The 13,683-nt window shown below is 44.9% G+C and overlaps 1 protein-coding gene across 1 annotated transcript in view; it reads right to left on the bottom strand.

Moving 5' to 3' along the window:
• ADAMTSL1 (ADAMTS like 1) overlaps positions 1–13,683 on the bottom strand; it is a 405,773-nt gene that overhangs the window by 111,265 nt on the left and 280,825 nt on the right. The window contains exons 23-24 of the mRNA XM_049627010.1: positions 11,504–11,657; positions 9,475–10,600 (exon numbers count right to left, since the gene is read on the bottom strand). Of these exons, the coding sequence (XP_049482967.1) occupies positions 9,475–10,600; positions 11,504–11,657 (1,280 nt within the window). The remainder of the gene's footprint in view (positions 1–9,474; positions 10,601–11,503; positions 11,658–13,683) is intronic.

Below are 13,683 nucleotides of genomic sequence, written 5' to 3'. Positions count from 1 at the left end.
AATTGGGAGTGGGTACCACTCTGGAACTCTGCCATAATTGCATATTAAAGACTGGAAGTTCAGATTATGCAAAACCATATAGTCTATAGTCTCCAGTGATTAGGAAAACTCTCTGCTAATCGCTAGTGTTCATCATTTTTAAAATTCATTTATCCATCATTTTATCATCTGTTGAGTGTCTAATGTGTTCTTGGAATTGTGGAGAAATTAACATACACTCTTAAATATCTGCCCTTGAAGAAGAATATCTGCCTTCTGCCCATAATCCAGAAGGTAATGTAGAAAAACAAATAAGGAATTCTAACACACAGTGGTAGGGTGATCTGAGACAGAGTACAATGTGTAGGGTACTATGTGGGTCATGTAGGGTGTCACTTTGGGTTCAAATCCCAGCTCTACTATGCCAGCTCAACTGAGCCTTAGGGTTAGGCTTCTGGTAAGGAAGGGTAGGATGAGGTAAATCTAAAGCCCAGGCAAATTCATAAACAGCAAGTAACTGGGTACTGGTGAAAGGCATAGCTCAGAGGGGTGAGATGGGGGGAGTGTAAGAGATGGTAAGAGATGAAGCGAGTGAGGGAGACAAATGTCAGATGACAAAAGGTGTTGCACATCATACAAAGTCACTTGGAACTTATTCTTCAAGTGATGGCAAGCCATTAAAAGAATTTTAAGCATGAAAGCTGCATAGACAGGTTTGCTAGAAAGATACTCTGGCAGTAGCATATCAAATGATCTAGAGCAGGAGTCAATACATTTTTTCTATAACAAGACAGTAAATATTTTAGTCTTTGAGGGCCACCTATAGTATCTGTTGTATATTTTATTTCTAGTTTGTTTTAATCACCCCTTAAAAATTTAAAACCCTTCTTTTAATAACCCTTCAATAACCTGGGTTCAAATGCCAGCTCTACCACTTACCAAGTGTGAAACCTTGAGCAAGCTGACCCAAAAACTCTGGGCTCAATTTCAACAGCTCTTTGAATAACATTTTTAAAAGCCATTTTTAATAACCCTTTAAAAAACATAAGAGCCACTGGCTATAATTTGCCAACCCTGGTCTAGAAAAGGCAAATACAGAATTAGAGGGTTGTTGGAATCATCTAGAGTGGACAAGGGTAAAGCAAAGTAGAGGCAGTGAAAACAGAGAAAAGTGGAGGAATGAATAAAGAGCCACTGAGGAATAAGAACAGTCTAGAAATAAAAATATTTTGCCTTGGGAAGCTGGATAGGTGGGAGTACACTTTCCTAGGATAGGGATTCAGGAGTTTAGTTTTAGATATACAAAGTTGACATCTTTGTGGGGCATCTGGTAAGGATGTCCAGTAGGCAGCTGTGCATAAGAATCAGAAGAGAGATTCGGGCTGGTGCTAGACACATGAGAATCATTAGCATCCAGGGGAAGAGAGTGAGACTCCCAAGAGGGTAGATAGGAGGCAGGCAGGGGACGAAAAATGCACAAAGACTGAAAAAGTATAGCCAGAGAAGTAGGAAGCAAACCAAGTGTGTGTGGTTTCTGAAGAGGCCAGCATGTGTTTTTAGGAAGAGGTGCTTAGCCTTCTATGGAATGCTACTCAGAGATCAGATAAGAAATGTTTTCAGAGACCACTTTCTTCTTCTTGAACTGGTGCAGCTACTCTGGAAAATAGTATGGCGGTTCCTCAAAAGGTTAAAGATAGAATTACCCTACGATCCAGCAACTGCACTACTAGGTATTCACCCAAAGAATACAAAAATACTGATTTGAAGGGATACATGCACCCAAATGTTTATAGCAGCATTATCAACACGAGCCAAAGTATTGAAAGCCCAAATGCCCATGGACTGATGAACGGATAAAGATGTGGTGTATATATATGATAGAATATTATTCAGCCATAAAAAAAGAATGAAATCTTGCCATTTGCCACAACATGGATGGAGCTAGAATATATTATGCTAAATGAAATAAGTCAGTCAGAGAAAGACAAATACCATTTGATTTCACTCCTATGTGGAATTTAAGGAACAAAACAAATGAACATGGGGGGAGGGGAAGAGAGGCAAACCAAGAAATAGACTCTTAACTATAGAGAACTAACTGAGGGTTGCTAGAGGGGAGGGGGGTGGGGGATGGGTGAAATAGGTGATGGGTATTAACGAGTGCGCTTGTTGTGATGAGCACTAGGTACTGTATGTAAGTGATGAATCACTGGATTCTACACCTGAAACTAATATTACACTGTATGTTAACTAACTAGAATGTAAGTAAAAATTTGGAGAAAAAAATAAAGATGATGCCATATATTTAAGTCTTTGAACTATGAAAAAAAAAAAAAAAGAATATGAGGTGGACCGAGAGAAGACAACTCTATAATAAACTGAGGGAGAATATTAGGTGGTACTTAAAAATCATAATTAACAATGCTGGGGGGCACCTAAGATAGCCACCTATATGCAAAATATTTCCAGGGTATAGGCTGGCTACTCCAGGGCTATCATATTAATGTTTATAAACCACTCAGGTACCATTAGTGCATGAGACCCATGAGGTGAAGCTACAATACTTCTTTCTTGGTGGACATTGTAGGGCAGCAATATGGTGAAACCAGTCAATTACAGGTCCCCAGAGCTAAGGATACAGCAATGAAAGCAAAGAGAGAATAGGGCAGAGTTCTCTTGTTTTCTAAATCAAGTGGCATCGCGACCCCTTGAAAACAAGTTTCTAACTTACTCCCCTGGCCGTGCTGGAAAGCCCAGTTCTTTTTTGTTCTCAGGCTGAACCAGGTAGCCACACTTGGTTATTTCAACCTCTAGCCAGTCCAGAATGTTCCCTGAAAACTGGCAGATTTGGAGCCTGTTAACTTCCACATGTCTGCTCCCTTCACACACAGGCACTATGCAGTTTGCCTCAAGTCCAAGGCCTGGTGTGAATTCAATCCAACCCATGTGCAAGTGTGTGGGTTGATGGGAGTCTGTGAGGGAAGGCAGGGGCCAGGGAGGGTGCCTGGAATTCCTAAGTGTCACCTCGGTGTTGAGTTCTGTCTCCACCAGATCTTTTAACAGAATTAAAAGCGAGTGCTATTAGGAAGTGCACCTTCCTCCCCTTTTCTCTCTCAACATGCTTCTTAAAGATGGTCCTTGAACCTCCAGCCTCAGAGTCACCTGTGGTGCTTGTAAAGTATGAATTCTGGGGCTTTGCTGTAGAAGGTGTTTCTGGGGTAGGGTAGGATGTGCGAATCTGCATTTCTAACAAGGTCCTGGTGATTACTGTGCACACTGAACTTGGAAACTCTAGTCAGAGCTTCTAAACGTTTAGAAGTTTTAAGAGAAGTATTCTGCCCATTGGAATTTAAAACAAACTCAGGGCCCAAGGTATCTGACTCCACACCAGCCCTTTGGTGTTTCTTAGCTTCTGGAGAACAGCAGCTTTTATTTATAGTCTCACTGGCGCCTACCACTGTATCTGATGTCACGCATGTATTTGTGGAGTTGAAGGGGTGATTGGAGAGGAAACCTTACCACTTCCACTCATGCTCCTCTACAATCCACTTGCCACAAAGGAGCCAGTGTGAGTCTTTACAAATGGAAATTAGATCATTTTACTTTCCCGCCTAATATCCTCCAAAACCTCCCTGTGATACTCAAACTAAAAGCTAGATTCCTTCTTGTGGTCCCTGGTTAGCCTTATGGCCTCATCCCATATCACCTCTACTTTCTGCCTACCACAGACCAGCCAAATTAACTTTTTGGGGGGATTCCTTCAACACACCAAACTCTTTTCACTTCAGGGGTTTTCCACTGCTTTCCCCTTGTCCAAGACTACTCTTCCTCCTGATGTCATATTGCTAGACACTGGTCATCATTCACATCTTGGCTTACCGGTAACCTCAGATCACCCACCTAACATGGCCACCAAATCACTCCCTATCACCCATTTCAATTTTCTGTCCCAAATATATCACCACCTGATGCTTTTCTTGTGTACTTTTCTGCATTTATTGTCTTACTCTAATCATTCATTCATTCGTTCACTATTTGCTCAGTACCTGTTTGGTACCAGGCACTATTCCTAGCACTGGGGATATGGCAGTAAAGAAAGTCTCCACCCTTATGGGCAGGCAATCAACAAATCAATATATATCAGATGGTGATACAATTCTGTGACTAAAACAGCAAAGTTAAAGGGATAAGGGGTGATGAGGAGTGCTCTTTTGAACAGTGACCGTCAGAAGGTCTTTCTGACGCAGAAATTTGAGCAGAAATCTAAATGCATGTAAATTGCTAGGGGATGCAGACTTTTTCATTCATAATACTCCCAGTGGCTAGGTGTGTGTGGGACACATAATAGGTAGATTAATAAATGCTTATGGAATGAATAAATACCTATACCATCTTTTAGCACTTAAGCACTGCATTTACTTCTCTGGCTTCCAAATGAGACTTTTAGTTTGACAGGGAATGAGTCTTCTTTTTCTCTATCCCCAGTATCTAACATAGGGTCTGGTCCAAGTATGCATGGAAATATTTGTGAAATAAAGGAGAAGCAGGGATTATGATGAACCAGTCTGTCCTAATACATTCAGAGACATCCCATAAAACTATTGCTTGAGAAGCTGGCATGTGCTTCTAAGAATCACGTAAATTCATTTCAACTAGTAAATTATATGTATGATGAGATACAGTAGTACCAAATTGATAGTGATTATTTCATATAATGAATTTCTTTCAGATAAAACTTTGGCATATTTAAAAGCCAAAGATGTGGTAGACTTGTCTTCAGTTACTTTCCTCCTCTCTCGACCTATCTTGCTGGCTCAGGCTACTGAGAGTATACTTTAATACACTGCAAAGTCATACAGACCAATAGCCAGCTGAATCTTGCAGATTCTTTCAGAAAGATGGATTTGGTACTAAGCAAAAACAGACTAACGGAACTATAACAGTGGGCATTTCAGCACGTCTCTGTTGGAAAACAAATGAGCATTTCTGAACTGCTACCGGACATAGGAATGATGACAAGCAATGAAACCCAACACAGAGAGGTCACCAACAGCCCATAGCAAAGCAGTCCCAATGGCGGCTCTGTGCCTGTGTGCTCTGTGCAGATATATTCACTTTCTTTTCTCAAACAGGACTTGGAAAACTGTACAGAAAATGAAGCTCCAGCCATATTTCTGACTGGCCAGCTAAGTTAAATGGAGAAATGATGACGTCAGAGATCAGAATCTGAAATCTCTAATTTTCCTTACGGTGTGCCATTAACTTGCATCAGAAACCTCTGTTAAGGCTAGATCTAGAAAAATGTTGAGAGTGGCCCAAACTGTAAAACTTTTTGTCCGTACCCCTCACGTGTGATCCCTCTTAATGCTACTCCTCATCCACACTCCCACCAATGTCCTGGTAACTTTGAAGAGCCAGGGCTGGCCCTCTGCTGTCTTCGTCTAGCACCTTTAGTGCATCTTCAGCACCTGGCTTTCATGTGTCTTTTTCTAGCAAGATTCCACTGCACGCTCTTCATCATAAAGACATTAGGGTCAGATTCTCAATACCCAAGGAGGTGAAAACTAAATTTTTTTAATGTTTATTTTATTTTAGAGAGAGAGACAAAGAACATGAACAGGAGAAGGGCAGAGAGAGAGGGAGACACAGAATCTGGAGTAGGCTCCAGGCTCCAAGCTGTCAGCACAGAGCCCGATGTGGGGCTCGAATCCATGAACTGTGAGATCATGGCCTGAGCCGAAGTTGGACACTTAACTGACTGAGCCACCCAGGTGCACACCCGAGGAGGTGAAAATTTAAAGGTGACAGTAATGTTTCCTAGGTGGTATTTCAAGAGCTCTTGGTATCCTGGAGATGGCTGGGGCAGAAAATTGTTCATTGATCAAGGAACTATGTGGAAAATCATGCATACTCTATTGTTCACTTGGAAAGTCACAGCACATGCTGGAATGCTTAAAGGAGTTAAAAAAATGGAAAAACCAAAATAATTTTCAATTGGGGGATAGTTCAATGCACTCGGGAACAGTAATCAGCCATTAAAAATGGTGATACGGATCTCAACATAGTATAATGAAATGTCTCCTAGACATGTTGTTGAGTAGAAACCACGTCAAATTTCTAAACATGAGTAATATCCCATTAAAAAACCAAATCATATGTGTGTGTATGTGTTTTATATATAATACAATAAAATATATAAAAATTCCAAAAGGATGTATACCAGATTATTGAGAGAGACAGACTCTGGGGAACAGAAGTGAGAGGATGAGGGAGACTTGTATTTGTACTTTATAGATTTAGGTATTATTTGAATTGTTTTATAGACCCTTTATTACTTTTACAATAAAAACAAGAAAAAATATCAAGCACTATATTAAAAAAAATAGAGGTAAAATCCAGCAGTAAATACATCTGTTTAGCTTCAAGTGAACACATCCCAAGCTTGTGCAATCAGTGTACCCCCATTTTGTGGAGCTCAGAAAAAGCTGCAACAAAGTTTGAAGTTATTGTACTCATGGCTCTTCCTGTTCTCCACTAGATACCGGTTTTTATCTTCTGTGGTCTTTTGTAAATGAGTAAAGGAGGTAGAAGGGACCTCAGAGATGATCTGGTACAGCCTCTCCCCCTCCTCCACTTTTTTTTTTAAGTTTATTTATTTTTGAGAAAGACATAGACATAAGTGGGAGAAGGGTGGGGGGAGAGAGAGAGAGAGAGAGAGAGAGAGAGAGAGAGAGAGAGAGAATCCCAAGCAGGCTCTGCACTGCTAGCACAGAGCCCAATGCAGGGCTTGAACTCAGGAACTGCAAGATCTGAGCTGAAACCAAGTGTTGGACACTTAACCAACTGGGCCATCCAGATGCCCTGTCCCTCCCCACTTTTGAAATGAAGGGACTAAGGCCAAAGTGAAGGGGCTTTCAAAGATCAGCCTGAAGCCCTCAGTGCCCATCTGACTCCTTCTGAAGCCCTCCTTCAGTCACCAGGTGATCTAGATGGGCTGTGATCCTTGGCCTTCATAAAAAGTATCTTTAGCACTCAAGGAAATTGTCACAACCTCTGAGTAAGCCATGGGCTCAATGTTCTCCCTGCAGTTCCAGGCACAGCAGAGTCCTGATGACCACTTTCCCCCTTCCCAACAGCTTATCTGTCTACGGCTTTTAGGAAGAAGTAAGGGACCCTGGAAAGAGCTGGTAAAAAATAGCAAGGGTCTTGAGGCAACTTAGCATCCTGAGCCAAGTACAGATGAGTGGAACCATGAAGTTACTCATTCACTCAAAACACCATGGGCTTGAGTTGGGCAGAACAGCGTTTGAATCCGCCCTCTTGATTCTGCCTTTTACTATCTACCTAACATTGCCAAGCTCCCAAACTACCCTGGGCCTCAGTTTTCTCATCTCTGAAAAGCATGTTCCACATGCACAGCCAACTGCTACTCCCTTCAATTCCAGTAGTACGATCCTGGGCAATAAAATGTTACCTACCCTTGAGAAGCTGACTGGCTGGTGGAGAAGATGGCATGATTTGGTCACAGTGGGTGTGACAGGTGCACTAAAAAAGAGGAATTCCAGTGCACCCCCCCCACCCGAGTACCAGGGCACCACTCTTCCCCTATACCCAACATCCTGGGGGTTTGACACGGGGGCTACCTCTTACTGACCCAGTGACCTCAAGCGGATTTACTCCAACTTTAGCCTGACCCCAAAATTTGTTGTGAAAGACTTCTTGAAAGAAATCACAGAAAGAATCATAGCAATCAAGCTGTCAAGGAAAGTATGAGCTGGGGAGGACCAAGAAGCAAATGAGAGGAGAGGTTCTCAAGGCATGCTGCCTGCATTCAAACCCTCTCTCCAGTGCTTCTGTGGGGGTCCCACATCTGTGCCTCAGCTTTCTTTCGTTGATATGGTAACAACAATAGTATTTACCCCCTAGGGTTTTTTTTCTTTTTTGAAGATTAAACAAGATAGTGCCCATAAAGCACTGAGCACAGTGTCTGGCATATACTAAAAGTACACAGAAAAAACACTTAGTATTGTTATTAACTGTTTGGTCTGTAAGTACTGTAAGGCTGACAGGCAATATCATTGACATTTCAAAGGCACAAAAGATGTGGGCAGGCTAGACAAAGTCACGTTTTTTCACCAAGTCTCAGAAGAGTAGACAGAGCTGTGTACTCTTTGGACTCAAGTAAACTTGATATTGAATCCTTGGCCCGGCTCTTACTAAAGCATGGTCTTCTTGAGAGAGCTGGTAAAGCTTGATTTTCTATGTGACACTGGAGGATAATGTCAGTTTTGCAGATTGACGGGTAGCCTAACAGGCGCAGTCACATTTAAAGAAACCTGGCAAACCGCTTGGCACAACAAATCCTGCCTTCATTCTGTCCTTCCCCAAAGCTAGCAAACTAGGGAAGAGGATTACCAAAGAATAGTATTTAGAAGTATATTTAATGAATAGGGCATTCTACATGGATTCAGAGAAAATAAAAATGTACAACAAGGTTTCTGGGCTGGAGGACTGCCCAGAGTCCTCTCTTATCCAGAGTCTACGATTCTTCCATTGATTGCCTATCTTAGCATCACGTGTCTTGGCCCTGCCACCCAATAATTGTGATCTTCAGCAAGTTCCTAGACTTTGTTTCCTCTTCTGTAACATATGGGTAAAAACTGTACCCACTTCTCAGAGGTACAGTTAAAATGGGTGAGATAAAGCACACCAACACCACATTTACCTGGCAGACTGTCACTGCTCGAGGGCAGCTATCGTTGTTGTCAGGGCCACTACAAAGATTAAGAGAATGCATGCAGGAATTATGGCACGCTTCTTGGCATGCGGTGTTCTAAAATATTACTGTTATAACTTTGACCACCACTACTGATTTTACATTATGAATGGCTACGGACCAAGGAAACCAGTAAGTGATACGTGGTGTCATCCTAGTAATGACACATCAAGACAGAGACACCAAGAGGTATTAGGATAATTAATCACAGGTCTGACTGGGAATAAAAGCTTTCTGGAACAAACAGCCTTGTCTGGCCCACACAGAGGATGGTCTCACCCACAGGGAGCAGCAGGTGCTGGCTGCACTCTCTCCCCAGCCCTGGGGGACCACACACATGGAGACAGTATCCCTACGTATAAGCTTTTCAATGGTCCATCTCACAGAGCAGTAATGTAAAAATGCCTTGGCCTGGAATGATATCTTTCTGCCAGAAGTTCAAAGCTATCTGCAAAGTATCTCATTAATCTTTGGGACCCTATGGGGCTTGGGGTGGATAGGCATTGTTGCTATTACCTTATAAAGAGGGCAGAATACAGTTTAGAAAAACCAAACACCTCGTCTTTGTTTCAATAGCCCTACTGGTGCTAAAAGAGGACTTGAAACCCAGGGCTCTGTGCCCCACTCTTGGAACCACCTGCAGGGCCAATAAAGCACCTTGGGCGAGATATGGCCCCTTGCCCCTTCCCTTCCCAGACCCTGGTAGCTGCAAGGCTCACCTGTCGCTGAACTGAACCTCTTCTCCGTTCCTGGCCCAGCTGATGGTAGGCCTTGGGTTGCCGACGGCCTCACAGTGCAGGAGCACACTCAGTGTCCCGCTGGCCAGGGCCACAGTCTGCCCGAGGTGGGTGACCACCTCGGAGGCCGAGAGCTGCTGGGCAGCTGAGATCTTCCGCAAGATGGTGGGCTTGCGGTGGGGCCGGCGAGAGCCACCCCCGGCCTCCCCAGCGGACGAGGTCCGGAGGGAGCTGCTGAAACCAGACACGTGCTTATGAGGGGGGATGGCCACCGGGGGTAGCCTCCGCTCAGACGGCTTGAGCAGCGCGTCCTGGTGCTCCAGGTGGGTGCGGAAGATCTCCTGGGCCAGCTGGGCCACGAGGTGCTTGCCGTAGACGTCTCGAAGCTCCTCAGGCTGCTGGGAGAGGTTCCTGAGGATGTCGTCCAGGCGCCTCTGCTCGGTCACCATGGTGAAGGGCAGGTGCCAGAGGGCCTGCTCGGCGTTCTGGTCCTCCTCGGAAGACGTGTTCCTTTCCGTGGAGTCCTGCACCTCCCAAGAGGCGAGGAGCTCCCCGGGCCAGCCCCCCTGCTCCAGCAGCCGGGAGACGAGGTCATCGTAGCGGCTTCCCGGGTCTGTGGCAGGGCCCCGCTTCTCAGCCTTGCTGCCGTTAGAGAAGATTCCGTTCTGGTGTTTGTGGGTCTGCAGGGCCTCCTTTGGGCTGGCCTTCCTCACCGCGAGGGCCTCCTCCTCACTCCTGAGGCTCAGGGGCCGGGCCACCAGCTTCCGGTTGCCTCCGATGAGCTTAATGACAAACTGCTCCCGGGCGGGTCCGGCAGAGCAGGTGTAGATGCCCGCATCGGAGGGCTTGAGGCGGTGGATCTTCAGGTAGCCGAAAGGGGCCACGGTGACGTGCGCCGAGCTGATGAGGTGCTGGCCGTCCTTCTCCCACGTGATCAGGGGCTTGCGGAAGCGCCGCGTGGGGCAGCGCAGCACCACAGCCGTCTTGGGGAGCAGGTAGGCAAAGCCCCCCACGACAAAGTGCAGCTTCCTCTGCCGGCGCGTCTGGATGTAGACCTTCCTGGCGGCCGCAATGTGAGGGCTGTGCTTGGTGGCTGGCCATCCCGGCCCTGGAACGAAAGGAATGCGAGGGAAGCCAGGCAGATGCAGAAAGAGAAGGAATGTCAGAGGAAAACGAGAGCCAACAAACACAGGCACAAGAGAGAGGGTGAAGAGGAAGGCAGAGGAGGCACACACAAGGGAAGAGGGAGAGAAAGCGGCTTCAGAGTTGATTTGGGCCAGGGCCTTCATTGGCCGCCTTAGGTTTTCGGGGAGGAAGGGGCTACCAGCCGTGGACCATCAAGCGGCTGCACAGGCAAAGCTCGAACTAATTAGGCGCCGCGGGGCAGCCCGCTCTCACCCTGCTGGGGCTGGCCACCCCTAGAAGCTGAGAGGCAGGTTCTAGATGGAGGGGGATCCCAGGGGAAAGGCAGTTCCTCTCGTTAGAACGATGAAAGAAAAGAAAAGAAAAGAATCATAAAAAGAGGCAGAGGACAAAGGGAAGGAGAATGTCTCCCTTTCCATGTTTACCCTTTGGGGTCTGCAGAGCACCAAGGCCCTAGTGGCCTCTGGGGTGGGGGCCTGGGGGGAAGAGTCCAGAAGTAGTACAACTCTAGGGATTACTATTAAACAGAACAAATCTGTTCAGAGCATTTTAAAACCCCAGAGTGGACCACATTCGATTTCATTAGTAATCTGCTGACTCCAGCTTCCAGATCTCTGTATGCCAGCAAGTGAACTTTGCTCTACCCCCTGCAAACTGTTTTTCCAGCCGAGAAGAGAATTCTGCCTGGCCACGTGTAATTAAGATTCCTTTTCCACTTCCAGCTGAGTTTACCAGCCTGCTGCCCTCCTCAGGCTTTCCTGACTGACAATCTCCCACCCGGTCTTGGGTTTAGGGAAGGCTACTGCGTGGCTACAGCTGCTTCTACGTGGGTTCTGTCTCCCTATCCCCAGAGTTCTGACATACTCACGTGCACAGGTTGCCAGCATGCAGGGCCTGATGGATGAAGAGAACGGCAGGGGAGGGCACAGGGAGGAATTGACAATAGCCGAGACCCCGGTTTTTAGCACCTTCCGGCAAATGGCACTTCGAGTCTGGGTGCCTTCCCCACAGCTCGTGGAACACTGGTGAGGGAAAACAAAGGTCAAATGCATGTAAGTGTAGAGGCTAATGGGTTTTTGTATGGACTCTCAAACACCCCCAAATATGAGAAAAGTTGCTTGGAAAAGCAACAGTCACTAAAAGAAATACTAATTATGTAACAATATGGGAAGATTGTCCATATTGTAACCACCTGCTAGCTCTAAGATTTTTCTGTTTTTTTTTTAAAGTTTATTTATTTTGAGAGAGAGGGAGAGAGAGCACGTGCATGTGTGAGTGGGGGAGGGGCAGAGAGAGAGAGAGAGAGAGAGAGAGAGAGAGAGAGAATCCCAGGCAGGCTCTGTACTGTCAGTGAGGAGTTCGACGGGGCTCAAAAATCATGAACCATGAGGGGCGCCTGGGTGGCTCAGTCGGTTAAACGTCCGACTTCAGCTCAGGTCATGATCTCGCAGTCCGTGAGTTCGAACCCCGCATCGGGCTCTGGGCTGATGGCTCAGAGCCTGGAGCCTGCTTCCGATTCTGTGTCTCCCTCTCTCTCTGCCCCTCCCTCGTTCATGCTCTGTCTCTCTCTGTCTCAAAAATAAATAAACGTTAAAAAAAAAATTAAAAAAAAAAATCATGAACCATGAGATCATGACCTGAGCAGAAGTTAAGAGTCAGATGCTTAACCAACTGGGCTACCCAGGAACCCTTCTAAGATTTTTCTACTCTAAAGTTTCCTGTAGACACTCTACCTGTTTTTTACTTAGATGGCCTGGGCTTTAGAGTTACAGAGTCATAGAGTCCTGTGTTCAAATCCCTGCTCAGCATTTTAGCAGTTGGCAACTCAGAGTCTGTTTGCACTTCTTAGACTTATTTTTCAAGGTGGGGAATTAAATGAGATAATATATTTTAAGTTTCACACACAGAAATGACACTCAATGCTAATTTTTTCTCCTCCTTCACAAGTGTAATATTTTAATGTCAAGCATGAGGTAGTTGTTATACATGTACTATGTTTGAGGTAGGGTGCTAGATACTAAGGAAAAACTGTGCAAGGTGGTTTGTAACCTCAAGGAGCTGTCATCAATAATGGGGGAGGGCAATCCAAATACATTGCTAAAATGAAATACTGTATTAGGGAAATAGAAACCAAAACAACAATGAGATACCACTTCCTATCCACTGAAATGGCCATAGTAAAAAAGACAATAACAAATGTTACTATGAGTGGGGATATACAAATTAGAACCTTCATAAATTGCTGGTGGAAAGTAAAATACTACAGTCTTCTTGACAAACAGCTTGATAATTTCTTAAGAAGATAAACATACATTTACCCCATGACCCAGCAATGTCACTCATAGGTATCTACCCAAGACAAGTGAACATGTACATCCACACAGACTTGTATGCGAAAGTGTGTAATAGACAAAAAGGGAAACAGCTCAAATGTCCACCAACTGGTGAATGGATCAATAAAAATATGGTCTATCTATGTAATGGAATCTTATTGTACCTTAAAAGGAATGTTGGTCTCTTAAATATGTGGTAAACAGATAAACCTTGGAAACAATGCACAGCTGAATTTTATAGTATATGTTACACCTCAATAAAGCTATTTAAAGAATTAGAGAGTAATAGAAGAATTTAGTAGAAATATAAAGCTAGAAGACAAGTATTATAAAATGAATGCTCACAATTGTTGAATGCTGTTGGTACACTTGTGATTTCCTGGCCTAGGTTTTGAAGATGGGTAGAGTCTGAAGGGGTGTAGAAACCTGGGATGAGCATGGGGGGCAGGGGCATATCCAGAACAAATGTTGAAGAGTTCAGTGTAAAAATCCAAGGCAGGCTTGGGGGCAGAGCTAAGCCAGTTTGACTGAACAGAGGCAACAAGTTGAGAGTATCAGGAGCTCACGAGGTAGTTTGGGGCCAGACGTTGGAGACTTCATTTTCAGATAGGAGGTTTGGAGTTGGTCCACAAGGCAATGAGGAGCCATTGAAGGGAGGAGTGAAATGATGAAAGAGGTGTTTTGAGAAGGTTAATCTGGCAACAGTGTCTGGGAG

This window comes from Panthera uncia, chromosome D4 (assembly GCF_023721935.1).
Source record: "Panthera uncia isolate 11264 chromosome D4, Puncia_PCG_1.0, whole genome shotgun sequence".
NCBI classification, from domain to species: domain Eukaryota; kingdom Metazoa; phylum Chordata; class Mammalia; order Carnivora; family Felidae; genus Panthera; species Panthera uncia.
This window is presented reverse-complemented; position numbering and strand designations above follow the sequence as displayed.